This window comes from Seriola aureovittata, chromosome 15 (assembly GCF_021018895.1).
Source record: "Seriola aureovittata isolate HTS-2021-v1 ecotype China chromosome 15, ASM2101889v1, whole genome shotgun sequence".
In the NCBI taxonomy this organism is placed as follows: Eukaryota; Metazoa; Chordata; class Actinopteri; order Carangiformes; family Carangidae; genus Seriola; species Seriola aureovittata.
In genome coordinates this window covers 20,686,606-20,709,332 of record NC_079378.1, presented here as the reverse complement: position 1 = coordinate 20,709,332, position 22,727 = coordinate 20,686,606, and the positions used below count along the sequence as shown (strand labels likewise).

Below are 22,727 nucleotides of genomic sequence, written 5' to 3'. Positions count from 1 at the left end.
GCTTAACTTAAAATTAAATAACCAAGCGAAATAAAATGGTAAGATAAGACAACCCCATGTTAAACAAACAAATCAATGTACTTACTGTGGCTCCACACTGCCACCCAGTGGACAGTGTGGGACAGGACAAGAGGGACAGTCCCACTCTAGGACACCTGACTGTACAATGGAGTGGACCAGTTAATCAGGTAACTCATTAATCATCTCACCGATATGTCATCTGTGTTGTAATTTGTGTGATCTGCACCGGATATATATATATAGTTACCAGTCTATAAGTCACACCTATAATGAGGCTTAAAGTTCAGTCAGGAAGACCAGCGCCTTGGCTTCTGAGTCACAAGCTCTTTCCCGCCATCTCTAAACTCCACCAGCTCGGTGTCGTCTTCATCCAATCACTTGTGTTCCTCCTCTCTGCTGTCTTTCAGCACTGTGTGGATTTCACCACCTCACCTGTGGATGCCTGACGTTCCCATCCTCATCACCTCCACCAGTGTCGGGCAACTTGAGTGTCTACTATTTATATTAAGACATAAAGGGAAGGGGATATTGAGATATACTACTGTATATTGCATTACTAATTTAACCAAATACCACAGGGATGCTGATAAGTCATGTACAGCAGCAGCCACCTTGCTCCAGGTGACAGCTAATCCATGGCAGTAAAGGTCTGAGAGCTCCAGTGGAATCATAGTGAGAACAGAAAGAGGACTGAGGTGAAAACACCCTAATGTTGTGTCTTTTCTAACTTTCTCTGTGAGTGATCATTTTTACAATGTCGAGGTTATAAAATCAGGATTGTAGCAGCAGCAAAGCAGCAGCTTAAAAGTGACTGCATGTTTCAGTCACTGTTTCTGACTCTTTCCGTTGTCTGACAACAGAAGCAGCAAAACATCTCAGTAGGAACAGTTTTAATGTGATATACTGTATATCACTGTATATGTGAGCACAGAGAGGAGGAGAGAAGCAAACAGATAAAGAGCTGAAAGACTGAATGATAACACGACGCAGTCCAGCCAGATTCCAGGTTTTATCTTGGTCTTGTTTACTTACTGTCGTTCCTCTTGTTAGTGACTCCTGATAGAAATATCCAATCTAATCTTTGCCGCTCAGAGTAACACTCTGGACTGAACTGTGTCTAGTACTAACAATGACATTATTTTATTCTTCTTCTTAGAATTAAAAATAAGGGCAACCCTTTAATTTACAAGCCATTTCATGGTAATCATGTAGTAATGTGAAGAAATTACCAAGAAATAACAGTAAAATCAGTATATGACAAGTTGTATGAGTATAATTACTGCACAGGTTTTCTGAGTCCACGGGCAGTGAGTATTAATTCACATCCATTTTACAGGCCCTCCACAGATGAGTATCACTTCAAATATTTACATCTTTACACTTTACGTATTTATATGTCTTTAACTCATCTACGTTTATATGAACAATATCCCAAATAGCATATATTGATACTGTCAACAAGACTGTGGGGGAAATGTGTAAATGTTCTCTATGCATGCTTGAGTACAGTGAAGCACATACATATTTAGTTTAGTTGAATATTTCTTTTTGCATTTTCATTTTTTTTACATACATACTATTTTGGAATGGACACTACTGTCTACTATAGTAAACCACAAGGATATAAACCATTGACCCATGTTCCAATTGGTGATAAGATTCAAAACAAATACTTTCAAGTTTTACAGAATCCAATTCAGCATGACTTACAGGAGTCTCAAGAGTAATCATGTACATGATTTTTGTCTAATCGGTTGTACTGGATGACATGGATTTTATAGGTGTTCCTAATAAGGTGGTATTTCTGGTATATTTACAATTTACATAATCTACATGCAGAAGTGGAGAGAATGTAGCACATGAAACACACAGAGTGAAAGACACTGTTTTATTAACGATTCTTGCCTTAATGAATGTATTGACAAAACTGAAAATATAGTAACAGCACAACTCAAAAAGAGAAGGGGAGAACGACAGGGAAATATCATTAAAAAACTACAGTGTAAGCATTGCAACAGGATCACTGCCGGTGTTTAATTTCACCGGTGTGTTGGATCTGTGTCCATTTCCTGTTCACATGACAATAAATAACTAAAGCATAATTTAACAGATGTTAAAGAAGTCATGTGTGCATCTAAGCTAGCATTTTGCGTGTTTACTGTGCTCGTGGGACATTCTTTAAGTGTCAGTGTTAAATTTAGACGGTGGTGTAAAATCAGTGTGTGGTGTTGGATATGTACCAGGATGTGCTGTATTTTTTACTTACTTCATCAGTTAGAGCCACAAACTGCTGCGTCCAACAACATGTACATGGAGAGAGTGATAACAGTAGGTGCAAGATGGTGTATAATTATTCCAGTCAAGGAAAAAGTTTTTGTGCTGCAAATGAATCCTGTTTTTTTTTTTTTTTTTTTGGGGGGGGTACTGTGATTGGAGAAATGGATAATTAATTTATAGAAAAAGTATTCTTACCCAATTATCCACGAGAAATGTCAGAAATAAATGCTTAAAAGCAAAGTTTGACAGTTTGGTAAATATGCTTATTTGCTTGCTAGACGAGAAGATTGATGGCATTCTAATATCTGCCCATTAAATATAAGGCTATAGGCAGCATACAGTAAGCTTAGCATAAACAGCTAGCCTGCCTCTGTCAAAAGGTAGCAAAATTCACCTATCAGGACTAATCAACATATGATATCTTGTTTGTTTAATCCTCTCAAAAACAAAAGTGTAAAAACAACAAGAAGTGGTTTTAAAGGGATTAATGTGCTGGACTGTTGCTGGACTGAGCAGTTACCCTCTGGAGTCTGACCAGCGGAGACGTCAACAAGATGTGAATGTGTCACACGTTATCTGCATTCGCATGCGTGTGCAAAAGGGGTATCTACACGTAAAAACGTTGCTTCGTAGTGCTACTACTGGTGAAAAACGCCACAGGGAACCTTTAAGAAACAGATATGAGAGTGTTGTCGATCTTCTCATCTGTGTGTGTGTCTACACTGGTTGGGGGGGGGGGGGGCTGTCAGAGGGCCTGGTTATGGTCTCGAGTGTGGTGGAGGTGTTGCTGTGGGTTGTTGAAGTGGTAGGGCTCGTGGCGGTAGTGGCTGTGACAGATGACAGGATGCTCAATGCCTTCGCTCTGCAGCTCGTCCTGCTTGGGAACTCCCTCCAGCTTCTCCACCAGCTGTCTGATGAAGGGCTGTGGAAGAGCCGGTGTCACATGGAGCAGAAAGGAAACAGAATTCAACATTTGTCAGTACAACCATGGTTGTTATCTGACCGTGTTTCAGGCGCTCATGTACGTGTATTTTCAATGCATTTCGTGATTCCCACTTGCTCATTAAATATCCATGATGAACTTGACATTTAGCAGATACAGTATGTAGACGTTAAAGGAGAGGTTTAGTGATATTATATATGTTTCATATTATCAATAAAACAATATGAATAGACCAAAACCAACAATGAATATAACCTCCGAGGCTTGTCTGTGTATCTACAGCCTGAAATAACCTTAATCTTATTCCTCTGTCCCATAGAGCTCCATTGTCGTCCAAACACGTATCAGTAAGCCTCATTGTTGCACTGGGTGACATGCTCCCTCATTACCATAAATGCACACACCAGTTGATTTCAAGTTGTTCTCACATACATGATCCTGCTGCTAGAAAAACTCACCACAGCACCAAATGCGGATTAATCTGTATCTGAAAATAGTCCCCTCAAAATCCACTATTTAGTCTTAATTTGAGTAATAATTACTAAAATGTCCAGCTAGTTTTAGGAAATTATTTAGAAAGAGAGAAAGATAGAAAGTATAATTCTGTGAGCTTTTTTTTTTGATTTTTGTGTCTCATTAGGAATCAATGGGCTGGGCAGTGATGGTCATAAGCAGGTTACAGGAATGAAAAAGCACTGAGAGACGGACAAACACTGCATTTTTCTTGATATTAAGAATATGCTATTTCCAGCCTTATTCTTTAATTCAGTCTTTTAGCTGTAATGGCCGGTGATGCCTTTTTCATTCTACACCACCAAACACAATTAAACACATCTGCAAAGTATTCTCTTCAGCACTAGCTTCAATTGATCATTTTTCTGATTTCATCTCAGACCGTTTTTCTTAAACCTGGTAAAATACTGTAGATCGCCAGTTTATAAATCAAAATTTAGGATAAAAAGCAAAACTATAAGATGCTTGTAAGGTGGCAACATGCTTTAGCAGATGTTCAGCTGTTGTTCTGGACCTATACTATACACAAAGTATATTTGTGGAATACATGAATGCAGAATTTAGGCCATTAAACACAAGTGGGAAAGAAAATATGGGAAGCATCTCATATTTGTAGTAGCTGATACTTTATATGGAAACATCTGGAAGCATCTGGCCTCTGACCGTAAACCTCGTGTCACTCTTGTCTGTACTATTAATAAAACTACTATGACCATGCATTAAAGAACTAAAACAATATCCATAGAGCTGTTATCAGAACATTAAAGTATCAGTTACATGACAGAAATAAATGTAGTGTTTAGCCATTTCCCACCCCTCTTTCTTTGAGTATTTTGAATGCTCTTATGTCCATAGATGGAAGAAGGCCATGGAGAGAAGCTGGGTCTCAAGAGGTCGAACTCAAGGCCCAGTAGAGGAAGTTCCCACTATGTGTGAATCTGTTGCCAATGATTACTAACAGCCACTGTCAAAATAGGTTACTAGAAATGCTAAAAGTAAAATGGGTCAGCAGTGTGCAACAACACATTCTCTACATGACTTTTAGTTCAGCTCTATCACTGCTTCCTTTTTGACAGTGTTGAGATTTTACAGATGAGATACACAGTGTTATGGCAACAGTGCATGAAGAGGTGTGCAAAACAACCCCCTCAGTCTTTAATAAATACTGAGCGTTTGTTTGACTTCTGGTTTCATGTGTTTTATGTTTTCCTTTTATAGACAATGTTCAGCAGTCGTAAAAATACATCTCGTCTCGGCAGCGTCTGTTCATGTTGAGGCTGTTTCACTGTTCATGTTGAGCATGATGTGGCGTATTTCCTCAAAACTTTTTTTTTTAGTTGGAAGTAGCTCTTAAAGGATTTATCAAGTCTGTCTTAAAAACAATATTCATACGCCCATATGAACAATGAACCAGGTTTTGCTATCTGTAATTATTCCCCCTGTCCCACTGTGATGGGAGATAAAAATCCACAGTCCACATTCTGGGCAAAAATACAATCCAAAGTTTATCTGAACTTAAAATAATGCAGCAGCAGTTTGAAACTCTTCTCTGGAAGATACCCACTTAATCTCCTTAACTCAGATTACTGAAGCCTCATATTAACTTCAGATAAAGTTTGGAATTCCTTTTTGCACAGAACAAAGGCTGCGGACTTTGTAAGGTATGTGAAGAAGGAATATTTTAATGTCCAGTATGAACAGGAGGAATAATTACACGTACTGTTTTAAGACCGACTTAGTCTATCCTTTAATGACGCTCCATATCAGGGTATAAAAAAACTAAGAGCAGCAGCAGCTACACTGGCTCTCCCTGCTCTTTTGCCTGTGTTTGCATCTCTGAGTGAGCAACAGCGTCCAGAAAGACTCATTGTTTGAGCATTAAAATGGAAAAAAAAGGCAAGAGAGCACAGAAAGCCTTTGTTGAGGCACGTGGACACTGTGGGACGAGGTGTCAGGTGCTGCAGCTTCAATTTAGGTCTGTGTGTGTGTATGTGTGTGTGTGTGTATGCATGCAGGTATACATTTCCATATGTAATGTGTGTGTAATCATGAATAATCTTGGGTTAGAAATGTAATTTCCAAGTTAAAACATACCTCTGTGTTGTTTCTGCACTTTCGAAGAAGCTCCTGTTCAAAAAAGCAGATAATGTTGTAACAAACCAGCCACACAATCACATATTTATCATCAGTATTCTCCCATGAACAATAACTAAGAAAAAATATTAACTCTTCCAAACATGTTTGAGTGAGTCCCTGAACAAAATCTGCCCATAATGACTGTGATTGATGATAAATCCTACATGATCAGCACCCTCTTATACAGTTTGAATGATGGGGTCACACAGTTCATGTTACCTGCAACTTCTTGACCCTCTGGTCAGCGTTAGGCAGGTCAATCAAGTCATCAATGTTCACCTCCTCTGGCATGTCAGCCTCCTGAAATAAACACACAGCGAACACACGCATGGTCTTAATGAGTCACCACACATCTTATCTATCTATCTATCTATCTATCTATCTATCTATCTATCTATCTATCTATCTATCTATCTATCTATCTATCTATCTATCTATCCTTTATATTCCCACGTATTCCCAAACTGCACTGAGGCTTACAGCACATCACACTTATATAGTGACTGAAATATTTATACCTACAGGATAGGGCTGCACAATTAATTGAAATATAATTGAAATCCCAATATGGCCAAGTAAAATATCCAAATCGCAGGAGCTGCAATTTTTTTTTTTGATAAAGGTAAAATGTCTCACTTTGTGGTGCATTGTTAGCACCATAAGCGTTTTGGTTCCACAGAGATGCCCCCAGCCTACAAATCATATCCTCCAGACCTAAAGGAACATGTTCGTTTGGTACAAAACACCAAACAAAAATCACATCATCATCATCATTTCTACGTTTTTTTCAGAATGCAAAAACAATCATTCCAACCGAAATCGCAATATCTGTCAATATAATTGCAATACGATTTTTTTTGCATATCGTGCAGCTACTACAGGTTTATTTTTATTGCTGTATCAATGCATGAAATGAGAAATCAATGATGCTTTGTGCATCAGATATGTTTTCCAGTATATTTCAGCATATTCAAAGGAACAATTCAAGCAAATATTACAGGGGAACTTAGCAGATTTTACACATCAAAGGTTACAGGTTTTGGCCTCAGATGGAGCCGTGTGAAGTCTGATAAATGTCCTCAGTTAATGTCACTTGATATATTCACTGCTGCTAGCATAGCACACCTGAATCTCAAACCAAACTGTTGGTGGTGGAGTTGTATTGCGGGTAATACAGGCGCCAGGTTTTGACACTTTTACACATAATCATCTTATCCAGGGTTCATATAAAAATATGAACCACTCAGTCATGCACGCCAGTTACCTCTAGGAAACCTTAAGACACTTGTGCAGATGACAAAAAAAAAAGACCAGCCTGTGGACCCAGATTAGATAAAGTACTTCCTCACACATTTACCAATATCTCCAAAATCATATTTTCAGTTTTTAAGGTCAACTGAAGAGTTTGGGTTCAGTCCACACCCACTGCATATCCATTTGTATGTTCAGGCTCTGGTAGCTGAATAGCAACAATGTTCACAGCTTACAGTAACAGGGGCCTGCTATGTGTGAACAAACAACCATTGTTACAGCTGAGTGAAGGGGCAGCCCCACCCGCCCATCCACACCACTGCACTGCTCTGCTTGTGTAATTAGTCAGGGACGTTGGCACATACAAGAGTTCAGCTCTGCAGCTTCATCTCCAAACTCTGATCCTCACAGACACGTCCTCAACTGAAAAAGTGACGAGAATTTTTGTTGCGCAACGCGACTTTGTGCCACAAAATGATACTTGTCTGAGTTATGTAATCATCATAGGCTGCTTTACAACAATAACTCTGGTCAGTTTAACCATGTTATAAATAGACCATTTACTTCTTTCTTATTGCAAATAATTACTGTTTTAGGCTCATGTGAAAATGCCAGTGCCTTTAGGCAAAAACTCTCTGCAGGCTGGACCAGTTTGTCATTGTGAATATAAGGCTTCTGTTTTCTTATAATCAACATACTCTGCTTTCACAACACCATCCTACACTTTAAGTATAAAAATGCAGCCCCATGCCCCCCTCTGAGAAATCCTAATCTGGTATCAGCTGCCTCAGCAGTCAGATGCACAGTGTCAACCTCCTCCAGGGACAAACAGCACTTTCCCTCCAACCTTTTCCTCTTCCTTTTTCTCATCATTTACCCTTGTCTCAGTTCCACCCTGCCCATGTAAGGCAGAAACCCCAGAGACAGATACAGGTCTCTGAGAAGAGGACAGCGCTGGACTGCACATCACATCTGCAGAAGGCTTGGCCTTGTAAGGAGAACCAGGCTGCCCCACCTCTCCCCTCCACTTAACACCTCATACATTATAGGAGGCCTGGAGCCCAGTTTCAAGAATATGATGCAATCCCAGTGAGCCTTTATATCACAGCCTTGTCCAAATACTGCTTTCATTTCATGTTTAAAACTCTCTGCCCCATTTTTTTTTTAAACATCTTCTTGCAGGGAGGGTGCATCTTTAAAAATCTACACAACTTTTTAAAGCTGTGTGTAAACTACAGTATTAAAACACAGACCAGCCAAAGCTGTTTCTTTCTCTTTCTGTTTTCGCCCACCTGACCCGAGTAGAGCCGGTCCAGGCTCTCCTCGATCCACTTCTCCACGTCCAGCCGCCTCTGCAGCTCCTTCCTGTTGTACTTCACGGTGACACGTACATGTCTCTTCTGAATATTGCACCCGTGATCTGGAGACAACTCCAAATCCGATGAATGGACCTCGTCATTTTTCTCCAGTGTCGTCCCGGTCCGGTGGTGGGCCATTTCTGGTGTGGACTGGTCTGAGTGGTTTGTCGTGTCTTTAAGCGCGGGAGGAGAGAGCAGCGCGGGGAGGCGACGACGGCGCAGACTGCTGTAGCTACTCAAGTGTTTTTTTTTCTCTCTGCTGGCGTTTATTTACAGGGTTTCTATACAAACGCTGCTGTGGATCACTCTATCTTGTAAAATGGATTACATCAAATCGAACAGCTGATAAGACAGAAACAGCATTATATACTTTTTTTTTCTGTATCTGACAACACAACTTTCCAATTTGATGTAGCCTATATACAGTTTATACAACTTTTGAATCATCATCAGCTTTCTTTTTTTTTTTTTGACCTATTCTGCAACTCAAAATCGTTTGCATTGGGTTCATCATTTAAACCACAGTTACTCCAAAAAAGGACAAAATGCATTTTGTAGAGTTCAAAACAGGAAATAGCTCTAATTAAATGAGGTGTGGCAGCTCAGTCATCGGTGAGGTTGATTATAGCACAGGCCCACACTGTTTGTTCGACAGGTCAACAGAGCTCTAAGCATCATGTAAACAACTTCATTCCCTTAGAAGCTTTTAACCCTTTTGACTGCGAGAGGAAGGTTCTTGTCTGCTCATGGAGAATGCTTCTTGAAGAGGTAAAATATATACTTCTTTTTTTCCTGTCTTTTTTTTTTTTTATCCATCTCTTCGGGAAGTTTCCTTACACCACTTTGACTTTGTCATTGATGACAAATAAATCTGCATTGTGCTGCCTGGAAATAAAGCAGCATCTCACTGTTTCATAGCCCATCTACCAATACCAATAGTATACCGGTACTTTTTTTGATACCAATTTTATCAGATCCATTTGAACAAAAAAGAAAATTACAATACACATCACGGTACAAAGTTCAGTTTTACTTTTAAGCTCTTTAAGCCTCTTTACACACTAAAAAATGGTCCTGTAAATAATCAACCAATCCCCAGCATTATTAGATCTTGGTCCGAGGATGCTGCATGATCATTGGCTCACTGATGTTGATGAGAGTTACTCATTTATTCCTTAGGTATTGAAAGACAAGACAAGGCATTTTTCAATCCTGATAATATGGGACCAATTTAGTCGGTCCATAAAAGTATTGAAGTTTGATACCCAGCCCTATATCTGCCTGATAAAGTCAGCCTTGAGTCACCTTGAGCTGAAATTATTCAGTCCAGACTCACATCAAAGCAAATCTTTTATTCCACATCACAACCACCACACGATGACATTAAATAATATGAATGGAAAATGAAACATAACACAAACTTTGGCATGAAATCAAAATGGCACATGAAAGAGCAATGTGATCAGTAGTATATAAACTATATATATAAATTACAGTGATGGCTGCTTCTGTGTGGTAAAGCACATCTTCCACATATCCCTGCTCTGAAGATCTTTGGGATATTTCACACCAGCCGCGCGCAGCCCGGGTACAACATCAAGCATCGGTCTTCATTCAGCATCATATAAATATATCTCTACATTTGTGACAATCAAAGTGAAGCTATAAACACAAGTTTTCAAATAAATAAATAATATAAAGAATAAAAAATGATGGTACGCACAATAAGGATATAATGGCCAAAGGAAGATTGAAAAGCGAAACAAAAATTCTGTGTTTAAAAAAATGAGAAACAATTAAACAAAGTGAACATATTAAAAACAATAACCCAATAAAACATGGTTTTGGGCCAGTTTTCCAAAGGTGGTCAGAGTATTGTGACTTCCTGTATTTGGTTTGTGTTGTAGGTCCTATGAAAAGTGGATCTTGTTATTCGTCTCTTTGGGTCTTAAACGTGGAAGAGCTTTGCCCCATATACTTTTTCAATAATCTTTGTAAATTATCTTCATCACAATAGTTCATTTGTCAATATTTTTTTTTCTTTTGTTTACATTTTAACTGTAAATTATCTCCAGCATGAGCAGAACAGTTTTCAACTCATGAATCTGCTCCTGTCCTCACTGTGCATGAGGAGAGAGGCGCAACAAGTGCTAATGTTCTTCTTCCTCTGTTTGAATGTGGATGTTTCATCTAAGCCCAGCTCCAGAGCCCAGACCGGCTTCGTCCCTCCACATAAAGTCTTGACGCTCGCCTCTGGCCAGGCTGCCCTCCACAGGACTGTGCCTGTACCCGGATCTGCCATCCGGGCACAGGGAGAGGCTGAGGCGAGCCGTGCTGTTGCTGATCTTGAACAGGCCGTTAGGACCGAGGAAGGCTTCTCTCTCACTTCCACCCAGGTTGTTGACTGTCTCCAAGTCGTTATAAACTGCAATGTCGCTCAGCTGCTTCCTCCCTTGCAGTCTCCTCCTTCTCCTCAGGAAGATAATGCCTGCCACCAGAACCAGCACCAGAACCGCCAGAACGCAGGAGATGGTGAGGGTGGCAGAGGAGGGCTGGGAGGACTGGCGCAAAGCTGGCTTGAAACTGGGCTGAAGCGTGAACTCACAACTTGGACCCATGAACCCCTTAGGGCACTGGCATACTGGACCCGTGAAGTGGGTGAAGCAAGTGCCACCATTCTGGCATGGACGGGCACCGCATGCATCTGACCGGACACTGCAGTTCTTGCCGGTGTAGCCCAGGGTGCAGGAGCAGGTGTAGTCATTCACACCATCCTGGCAGGTTCCGGCATTCTGGCAGGGGCTTGAGGCGCAGTCGTCGATGTTGATCTGGCAATTGGCACCGGTGAAGCCGGCCTGACAGCGGCACAAGATGCTCTGGCCGAGATCCAGACACTCTCCACCTGCAGAAGGGAGACACACTCTGTTTAGCACACAAGGGATCAGGGACAACCATTCAGTTGAAGACAGCGTGTTAATGGGATTATATTTAACACTGTCTTTGTAGTGCTGAGGGTTGGCACACTGTAACAGGTTTCTGTAGTTTTCACAGCATGTAGTTCCTGTAGTTTTCACAGCTTTATAATGAACAAATGCTCACTGTAGAAACTGCATACAACATGTTGCTGTATATCTGCAATGCATCATGGTCAAAATTCATTGGCGGGTGAATTCTACAGTAAATATATTTTGAGCAGGACTTTTTTTCAGCAGCAGAAACCATAATTTGTCTTTGGTGACGGTACATTTTGGCGTCATTTTCAACTCGGATGTTTCATCTCTTCAATCTTCCTAACAGTTACAGAAATGATGGGAGTATAACGGTCATGCTGGACACCTGCCTTTCTCCACACAATTGTGTTGCCTTATGGACAGGATTTCCACACTTTTTTCAGCCTTTGACTTCAGCAAGGTAACTACTCATTATTTTGCAACTGTATGTTAATTTAGCACAGTTTTCTCATGTTAAGTTCCTGTGTGTGTAACTTTAAGCGCAGTGGGAGAGAGAGAAGTAGAGAGAGACACCTTCCTTAGCTGGAAAGCTACTGTGCACAATATTACTAAAGTAAACTATTTCCGCATGAAACTTGGATAGATTTTTTTATCTGGTGACATATAGTTGATAACACAATTGGAAGAAAGGTAAAGGGTGTATGTGTATGTTGGCGCGCTAGCTAGCTAGCTAGCTCCATTTAATGAAGCTTTGCTTGTTTTGCTACCCTGACTTGAGGTCTCATTCCCTACTCATGGAACCATAGTAAATCCCAATCCTAAAGTCTCACTGGTCATTTATTCAACCATTTGGCTTATTTCCTTCAGACTGAGTATTTGCCATTCAGTGATATAACAGAAAATATCACCAGCTATTTTCTTACACTGAGTTGCACTAGATTCTGTAGTATAAATGTGCTGATCTTAATAAAATGAAGTTTTACATATGCCATGTGTTAAACCACCTATTGCACCAGCGGCTGGACATATTACTTCTGTTTATGTAGTAGTATTTGAGGGGTGACCTAACAGGTTATCTAATGTTATGTCAGTATTGTATGCCACATTTTTAGGTGTTTTGAAGCTATTTTGCTGTTTATGTGAAATGTTAAAACCTATCAGGTCAAATTCTGAGCAGTGTCCAGGACATGAACGTGTCACTGTACTATCCTCTGAAGCCATGGAGAAACAACTGTGTTTATGTGTGTGTCTTATGTACTGTTGTACTATGCTACTGCATTTCTATATCAGTAACTAATTCCTTTTTATCCTTCCATTAGAGGGAAGAAGACTCCAATCCAGGAAGAAGATCACAGAAAGAAGTATCCAGTTCAGGGAGAAGAATACAGTTCAGGAACAGTCAGTCTTGGACATCTTATTGCTTTAAATTCTTGGGTTTTTAGTTTATATTTCTTAAACGCATTTTTATACCTTTCCACTTTTAACTTTTAACTATATACTTGAAAGTGACAAAATAATTCAAGGCCATGGAGTTTATATTGTCAGAGTAACTTGAACAAAGAGGAAGGATTACTACGTTTAGGAAAGAAGTGTTGTTTACAAAAAATGTTTACAATACTACAGCAACTTACTTGCTTATTGCTGCCAGTTAGTTACTATACATTTTTACAGTCTTCTTACACTGCAATAATAAAACAACTTCATATTCAGCCAAAAGAAAACTGCTGATTTGCACTTCAGCCACAAGATGTCGCCAGAGGGAACGTCTTACCATTCAGACAGGGCCTGTTGCTGCAGCGGTCCAGCTTCTTCTCACAGTTGGAGCCGGTGTAGCTGGGAGGGCAGCGGCAGGTGTAGCCGCCGGTCATCGTCTCCACACAGGTGCCGCCGTTGAAGCAGGGACCATCTGCGCACGTCATCGCGATGATCTCACAGTTTTTACCGTAGAACCCCTGTGGGCAGGTGCAGGAGTAGTCGTTCTCCAGGTCCTGTGGAGGGTGGAAGGAAAACCTTTTCGTTAACGAGGAAATATCTAGAAACAGTTTTTTTTTTTTTTTTTAAAGTTTGGCAAGGACTGTGGAGTTAGTAAGAAACTCTTCCACCCGGATTAAAAGATAAAAGCTCTTGATTTTCAATGTGCGTTGTGGAAGATTTAGTATTGCCCAGCAGAGGCCGACAACAAAGACAGAAAGACAGTCACACTGCTGACTGTAGCTGTGTGCACTGCTATGTTTGCATTTTGCACTTTATTTATTTCTTTACCCTATTTTAGGCAGTAGGTATAATCGATTTTTATTTGTCAATTTGTAAGGTTTTTTAAAACTAGTTATCTCTGCACCTGTTCTTCTGAATGGGATCAATAAAGTTGATGTTCTTGTCTAATGTTCATTTTATTAATAGTGCACCTTATCAGTGTGTACACTCACGTTGCAGCTGCCTCCGTTCTTGCAGGGGTTGCTGTCACACTCGTTGGTTTCCAGCTCGCAGTTGGTGCCTCCGAAGCCGGGCCGGCAGGTGCAGGTGTAGCTGCCCTGGCCTGTGTTGGTGCAGGTTGCACCGTTGGCGCAGGGCTTGTGGTTGGTGCAGTAGTTGAGATCCTGGTCACAGAAGAGGCCCCCCCAGCCCTCCTGACAGTTGCATTGCCACGGCTGGCTGCATGTCCCGTGGAGGCAGCCTGGATAGCGGACGCACTCGTTGCAGGAGGGGCCCTGCCAGCCCATGCGACACTTACAGTCCCCTGGGGCCTCGCAGTAGCCGTGCCTCTCACTGCAGTCGGCCGAGCAGATGGCTGCAGGGGGGAGGGAGGGGAGGGTGTGTGATTACAATGGGCACGCCTTCTCATACATCTCTCACACACACACACACACATGCAGAGGGCCCCTTGTCTGACCCCAGCCCTGTTCCAGACTCCACTGTTGGTTAAGTATTAAGCCAAGCAGCTGGTAGGCACACTGCCGGAGAAAAATGCTTTCTTTTATCCTTCCCATTACACACGCACACGCACACTCACTCTCAGAACACACACACACACACACAGATCACCTTGAAAAATGAGTGTGTATCTAATAAGGGCCACAGTTCTTTCTCTCATTGTAACAGGGAACAAAAGGCAGATGGGACACCACAGACTGTCTTGCAAAAAAAGAGTAAACCACTACACTCCAAACACTACAGGACATTACTTTGATAAAGGAATTACCTTATGTGCTCTGAAAAGATTCCTGCTCAGAGTGTTTGTGTAGCAGATCAAAAATTACAACAATCAACCAGGAGCTGAATTAAAGAAAAGAGTCTGATTTTTCAGCTCGTGGGAGGAGGAAAGGTTTGGATTGTCTCATCCTGCAAATATTGAGTCCCTTTATGTCAGTGTTTTGTAATTTGACTTCAAGCAGAAAAGTCTTGGGTTCTCTCCACTGTCTAACACTCTCCATTTCTTTACCCACTCAGTTATGCTTTTATAAAATACTTTCTTTACACTGTTTTGTACTGAAGGAGAGTCAAGGACTGGAGACTGGTAATTATGAAGTCATCCTCCAGTCTTAGTTCTCAGAAGGACACCATTCGTTTCAATATTTTTATTCTATTCTGCATCACACTGTGTACTTTCATTTTGTCTACATCAGTTTGTTTAATTGTTGCGCTGAATTGTTTTATTTTGTTTGTCCCCTTATAAGACATAGTGACTTTATTTTGAAAAAGTTATTATTAGAACTGAAGATATAACTTATTTATAAATAGATAAATGTGACATTTACATGTTGTGGTGACACAGAAGATTAAAAAATTAAGTGAAATCTGGTTAAATAGATATTCTACTGGTACCATCGATGCACTTTAAATCCATATATGATATGTGAGGTTGAATCCAGAGTTTAGCAGTACAGGATCTGAGTGCCTTGCTCAAAGGACCTTCACTTACGCTCAGAGCAGTAGTTTCCCTTCCAGCCCTCCAGGCAGATGCGGTTGCCCTCCTCGTCGCAGGTGTAGTGGCCCAGCGTGTCGTCCCTCGGCCTGCAGTAGTCAGCGCAGCCGTCTCCAAAGTAGTACTCGTCGCAGAAGACGTGGTAGGAGTAACGCAGCTCGCTCTGCTCGCCAAAGTGCACGTCCTGGGACCAGTCCTCTCCGATGGCCAGTCTCCTCCTGGTCGCGAGACGGCTCACGAGGTTGTTTTGGTTGTCTGCAAAGAGAAGGAACGGGTTGGTTTTTTTTTTTATTAACAATGGCATCTTGCAAGGAGGCTGCGTGGAAGCCCGTGCGTCAGATGGGGAGTTACTTTAATTCAGTCGAATGAATGAGTGAAGTGAGGAGAGGAAACAACTTACCTGTGTATTCAGTAGGAGATTCGGCGTTCCAAGCTTCAATGATCAGGGAAAATGTTCCCTAAAAGCGAAAAAATATTTATTAACATCAATACATCAAACGGCTTTCAGTTCTGGTTCTTGAAATTGAAAAGAAAGATTCATGCAGTTTTAAAATAAAAAATTCAGCCCCATCTTATCTTGCAACAATCCTAAGATGTTCTCAACTTACCGGCCACTTGAAGTGAAAGGGCACCCTGATGGGAGCGCTGCTGGAGATGGAGGTGTGATCGGCCCTGATCACGTTGGTGTGTCCGGTGCCGAAGGTGCAGGGTGGCTCTGCGGAGATCACGTCCTCCGGGTGTTTCAGGCAAATCCTAAAAAATATATGACAGTCCCTGTGTCTTCTGCAGATGCGCTGCGCCGTGTGGAAGGAATGAATCTTCAGCTCAAACACACCAGAGGACAAGACCTGTAGAGACAGGGAAGTGACATCAGATGCGCCTGTACATAAAGACCTGTTGAGAGTGTTATTTTAGCACAAATAGAAGCCAACTTACCGTGTCCACTAAGGCCAAAGCCAAGAGGTATCTTAGGTGAAGATGTGCCATTTCTTCTCAGAGTTTGTGATCCAGTTCTAAGTGAATGTCCGCATTCGTTGTGTGCAATAATATTCCCACAAGTTGCTGAGGAAAACTCGATGTAGATGAAAGTCTCTGACAAAATCTTCAACGCCGTGTGATCTCTACGTGGTCCTTCAGGCGTCTCTTAAATCCTTCTTCTTCCCCCCGTCGGACTTCTTCTCCGTCCTGTTGTTGGCACTGCACTTGTTTGGGTTCTGGTGAGTAAAGGCGCACAGTGGTTTTATACGCTCAGATGCCGCGCGTCACAGGCAAAGAGGTGGAGCCGGAGCAGACCTCAGGGGAGCAGCATGGCACAGGAGGCCTGCCTGGGGATTTAGACAACCTACATTACATCTGGACAAAGTTCTTAATAAGAATATGTATAAGAAGCTGGCGGATATGTTTGGCTTTGCATGAATCAAGTCACCCAGAAAAGTGTAAACTGATGTGGGAGATGGAGCTGAAGGCCTGATGTAAACAAAGGTTTAACAACAAACTACACAAGTTTTAGTGAACTTTTTTTGTAATAAAAATAATGAGGTTTTGACTGAGATTTCATCCAAATCTGACGAAAATAAAAATGAAAACATTTCATCCAAGAGAATATAAAAGTGTTTAAACACTGAAGTTTGGGCAAACAGTGAAACAATGAGCGTGCCACAACATTAACTAATGGAGCCTCCCCGCATTTCATCAAACTTGGACCTAAGCAATTAACGTTAACAGTTTTGGTACCTATTGATGATTTAGATCATTGTTTAGAAAGTGTTTTCACTTTTGGAGATTGCCTACACACCAGACAAAGATCAGAAGGAAGCAAGGAAGAATAGCGCAGCCTTTCTTTCTTTACATCCAACATTATAATTGCTCCGACGCGTGTGAGGTGACAGAGAGTGGGCAGGACCTTATTGTGCTTCTAGCGCCTATGGAGGCCTCTTCTGTTGTACTCTTGAGCCTGGAGAAGCGTGAAGGGGGGGGGGGGAAGTGTGTGTGAGTGTGTGAGTGTGTGTGTGTGTGTGTGTGTGTGTGTGTGTGTGTGTGTGTGTGTGTGTGTGTGTTGTTGGGGGGAGGAGGGGTTGGGCTATCATGTTGCTTTTGTCTGGACCTCATAGGAACAGCTGTATGGTAATCAACGGCACATGGTCGGTCCTGTGGGGCTCCAAACCCAGCTATTGTCTCCGCAAAGCGTCTACCCCCAGCACACACACACACACACACACACACACACACACACACACACACACACACTCACACACACACAGCTAACCCCTCATTGATTTAGGAAGGACTCTGGTCGGCTGTCGGTTCCAGCACCTGTCGCCAGCAGTGTGTGTGTGTGTGTGTGGGTGTGTGTAGAGTAAACACACCTAAACTGTTATTTACACACAGTGGAGCTGATTCAGCCATCACGACTGATATAAACTTGTATGTTCTTATAAGCAGCTTCAGATTTAATGTTACATCAGAGCCTCATAATAAATGAATGATTAACTGACTGTATTGATTTGTGTTTGATTATTGTCCTTCTGTGATGGTCGCTACAGCTGAGTTAATCCACATTACTGATGCAGTTTGATTCAGACTGAGAGATGAAACTTGTCATTAGGACAAAAACATTTGAACAAAGTGATTTAAAATCAAAGATTTCAAGGATGGCAACTGCTATTTATTGATCTCACACTCTACAAGCGTGTGTGATGGCTTATGTATGTATGTATGCGTGGTGGTGATAGTGGGTGGGTGGGTGGGGGTGGGGGACCCATTGATATTAAAATGAGAAGGACACGTGCCTGAAGTGGCTCTCTGGCATATACTGGCACGCTTCCATGCAGGACTACGTGGACAAAGGAGGGAGGAAACATAAAACAATTGTATGTAGAGAAAGCAAAGTAAGACGACTGCACTGTTGTCAGCCGTACAGCTCTAGTGGTTATTAATGATCAGCAAACTTTTTATGTCAAACCTCAAGCCCTCAACAGCTTCTACAAGTGGGACCAAGGACTTCCAAGGAATTCCAGGGGGTCCTTGACAAAATGAGGACAATTTTAATTTTTGCCACCATTTCTGAAAGTCAACCAAATTAGAAATCATACGACTGTTTTTCTCTTACAGAAATAATAATAATTTAATTATAGAACAATTAACAGTAAATTAATACCAAATGTCTATTAAAGGAACCATGTCATGAAAATTTCATCCAAAATGGTTTGTACAGGACCTGCCACATGTATGAGGAGGAGGCCTTTTTCATTTTATCATGGTAATTATCTGTGTGTACTTTTCTTTATGCTCTATAAAGCAGGTTTGGCCATGAGTCTGCTTTGACTTCGTGTAGTAAAATCAACCAATCTCTGAACACGTCCATCCAATAAACACACTTACCCAATAGGCCAAGTAAGACCCTTTTTTTACTGGAACAACCTTTATCCAAACGTTTCCTGAAAATGATGTTTTCCCCATGATGAATAATCACTATACAGTCAGGTCATCGCCAAGTCTTCTCATTTGTATAAATATCAGATTGATAACACTTTCAAAATGATATGATAATTTATCATATCATAGTTGTATCATATATAAATATCTTAATATATATCATCATTTCCCTCACACCTCCTTACAGTATCTTAAAATAATATATTTACTGAAAACACATGACAAAATGGTGAAAATACAGTAAATGAAGCAGGCGCAGGCAGCAGCTGCCTCTGCTTTTGGTGTTGAGGATTTCCCATCTCAAATTCCAAATAACATTTTTTTCAGTCAGTCTCACAAGGAAACAGTAATAAATCTTGGGTGACCAAACGATAAAAGACTCCCTCCCAAAAATAATAACCCTCCACATTGTCTGATCCCCAAGTAATTTCTGGTCTTTATTTGTACATCAAATTATGTCTATAGTATATGTCACACATTTTAACACTTGTGAACTGTAGGTGTGTGTGTGTGTGTGTGTGTGTGTGTGTGTCTGTGTGTGTGTGTGTGTGGAGCACATGTTTCATCACATCATATCATTTCTTACATATCTCCTGCAAACCTCCTGTCACACACATACATCATCATCATCTTCTTCTTTTCCTTTGGGAGAGGCGGAGTTTCATTTTAAAAGTGTGCGATGCTTCCAGCTACAGTACCTGCTGCATCTCTCTGTAGAAAACGGATGTGTGTGTGTCTTTGTGTCAGGAGAGCAGATGGACAGTGCGCCCTCTCTGTAGTTGTCGTCTGTATTTCTTGCAGGAGTGTGACATGAGCGTGCCACGGGGCATGGGAACCAAAGAGGAGTCACCTCACCCCCCCTCCCCTCAGACCTCCCATTAGTTTGAGTGGCCGGCATCTGCCTCATCCACAGCCCACAGCAGCAGCTTGAGGATCCTTCTCCCCACGGACGTTTGGAAACAGAGAGGGGGAGCTGCTGCAAATCTGACCCATGCAGGGCCCTCGGGGGAGAAGTCGGCCTGTTGTGGCCACTTCTGCAGCCCCAGCCTGCTGTCTGACTGTGGGACAATAGGAGGTGTGGAATGGGTGTCTGGTGATGCTTTGTATGAGTGTGTGTATGTGTATGTGTGTGTGTGTGTGTGTGTGTGTGTATGTGTGTATGTGTGTATGTGTGTGTATATGTGTGTATGCAGCCTCAAATTTATGCATGACATTTGGTTTATCTCATTAAAATGCTGGATGCTGAAGCACTGTTGGTATCAAACAATGCACGCAGCCCTGCCACTTCCCCACTGAGCAAATTTATGGGTTAAGTCAATGGAGGCGTGAAGAGTTTGGCGGTGGCGCATTCTGAGGCAAATCACTGGCTGATGATAATAACACAGACAGAGATACTGTGTCATGACTCTTCCCCACTGTCCCTGCACGGTCACAAGTCATGAAATCTGTTTTGAAACACTGAAGGCCGTTTGCTTCTCGTTGTCTCAGGCCATCTGTGCTTACTCATCCTTCAGCCCTCCTCCAGACTCTTGTGAGACAGCAGGTTTACAGTAACACAGGGTGAACCTTTAGCCACTTTAGGCCTTTTTTTTTTTTATGCCATCTGTTCATATTGACTCTGGCATGAGTAACAAGTTTCACTCATCTGGCTCATCAGAACAAAACAAAAAAAAAAGAAGCAAATCATGTTTGAAGTTTTTTCAATAATTGTGCAAGACTCAAAAAAAGCAGTTGCCAAAAAGTGGCAACATTAAGCAAAACATTTTCTTCAACTGAACATATTTTCTTCATAATCATTATTTTGATTCATTATATCTATATTCATCAACCAGTATATGTACCATTCATTACTAATTATCAATCAACTCTTAATCAGTTACCACCATTTACATCAAATCAGGGTTGTGCATTTCAATGTTGGAATATTAGGTAATAGAGATATGGGCTCGGGCGTGTCTCAGTCCTGTTGCTGCTCAGATCCACTGGACACTGCAGAGCTGGAACGCAGCATGTTTAGATCCTTTAGTTAAGTAAAAGTTGGGAGACCACAATGCAAAAATACTGTTACAAGTTAAATTACTGCATTGAAAACTTTATTCAAGTTCAGAAGTATAATCATAAAAATGTATTTATAGTATCAAAAGGGGACATAATGTTGAATGTCTTCTTTCAGAGTGTTACATTATTATGTTTGTTAAATTGTTGGATTATCACTGAAGCTTCAATGTGTGAGCAGCATTTTGAAGTTGTAGCTGGTTAAGGTGTAGCCACTTTTAACCCTTTTATATGGTGATGGCTATAGTCTCATCTACTATGGACATGGACCGGTGAGTCCATAGTGAGAAAACCATATGATTCAGCAAAAAATCTGTTTAATACTAACATAATCCCAGAGGCTCGTATCACTTTGCAGTCGTGCCGTGAGTTTCCTTGTCAGTACTTGTCACGCCTCGAACAACAATGTACAGATTATGACCTAAAGTAGGTCATGAGTGTGTAAGAGTTATCACCACCTGTCAGTATTCAGCATAAAATCTGTGTGAGGACACTACCTGAGAGGTCACACTGTCAGCAGTGTAAAACAGAACCCTGTTCTGTGCTGTGTGTAAGATCTCAGTCCGCTAAGTAACTAATAGTTGAATAAAAAAGTAGAATATTTGCCTCTGAAATGTTGTGGAATAGAAGAATAAAGCAGCATAAAATACTCAAGTAAAGTACTAATGCATTAAAACTGTACGTAAATACTGTACCTGAGTAAATATAGTTACGTTCCACCACTGCAATGTAAACATATGAATTAATTTCATCAAATTAAAACACTGGGTCCAAACAGTATTTCATCTGCAACACAAACCAGTCAACACGTAAATGAAATGAATAAACAACCTGCTCCAACATTTTCAGGCAAGTTGTATGAGTCTATGCATGAGCAGTGAACTATGATCATTTGAAGCTCAAATCTTAGTGTAGATGGAGGTAACAGTAACAGCAGGTTTACCTATATATACATATATATATACATATATATATATATATATATAATATATATATATATATATATATAGACAACACGCACACTCACACACATGTAAGTATATACTTACATGTGTGTGAGTGTGTGTGTTGATACATCATTTTACTCTATATATCAATTACCTCCATCACTTCAACCATCTGTTATTGTTATCAACCCGAATGAATAATACAAAATACAGTTGGGGACTGTGTTTTGGTTTTCCAAGACAATATCAGATTATTGCCTAAACATATGGAGGTAGAAAAAATCTGTCTGTGAGTCACTTACCATGCTACAAATCTACCCCAAAACAACAGATACGATGAAGTAAATAAAAATGAATTGTTGAGTTCGGCAGCAGATATATAACGACTCTTTTGTTGGGGCACAAAAGCAGCAATGATAATAATTTAATCTCATCCAAGCTGAGGGACAGATCTGCCTTCCTTCAGTCCTATATCTTTAATGAGCCAGCCCATACTCTGTCCTGTCCTGCAGCAGTTTCAGTGGCAGATGGGAGATGAAAGAAGGAGCTGGGAGGAACGAGGCAACCAGAACAGGTGGGGGTTAAAACTGAAGAAAAGGAAAGGGCACAGGGGTCGACTGGGGCAATAGAAAGGGGAGGAAACATACATATAGACTTGCAGAGGAACAGATCGATGGATAGATTTTTTCCCCTTCTTTATTGTGCCTCTTTAAAGCCATGCCTCTTTTTGCCAGATGTCAACCAACTAAAGTGACACAAAAAGAAAATTCTATAGGTTGAGATATGGAGAAAAATTAAGAATTGAGCAAAATAAAATGGTTGTATAGACCTTTGGGAAATATGTTCTGTTAATGTAGCATCGGATTCAACCACGTGAACATACTGCTTCATGTGTAGTAGTACAGAGTAATGCAGCCT

The 22,727-nt window shown here is 41.0% G+C and overlaps 2 protein-coding genes across 2 annotated transcripts; both read right to left on the bottom strand.

Annotated features, from left to right (window-relative positions):
* Positions 1–1,895: 1,895 nt before the first annotated feature.
* Positions 1,896–8,859, bottom strand: ppp1r14aa (protein phosphatase 1, regulatory (inhibitor) subunit 14Aa). Its single transcript, XM_056397803.1, has 4 exons — positions 8,434–8,859; positions 6,110–6,190; positions 5,849–5,881; positions 1,896–3,220 (listed from the first exon to the last, which is right to left on the bottom strand). The coding sequence occupies exons 1-4, from the start codon at positions 8,635–8,637 to the stop codon at positions 3,044–3,046; spliced, it is 495 nt and encodes a 164-aa protein (XP_056253778.1). The 5' UTR covers positions 8,638–8,859; the 3' UTR covers positions 1,896–3,043.
* Positions 8,860–9,836: 977 nt separating this feature from the next.
* dlb (deltaB) lies at positions 9,837–16,592 on the bottom strand. The gene is made up of 7 exons (XM_056397802.1): positions 16,309–16,592; positions 15,981–16,220; positions 15,773–15,830; positions 15,370–15,627; positions 13,877–14,238; positions 13,222–13,438; positions 9,837–11,401 (listed from the first exon to the last, which is right to left on the bottom strand). The coding sequence occupies exons 1-7, from the start codon at positions 16,357–16,359 to the stop codon at positions 10,686–10,688; spliced, it is 1,902 nt and encodes a 633-aa protein (XP_056253777.1). The 5' UTR covers positions 16,360–16,592; the 3' UTR covers positions 9,837–10,685.
* Between the last annotated feature and the right edge of the window lie 6,135 nt (positions 16,593–22,727).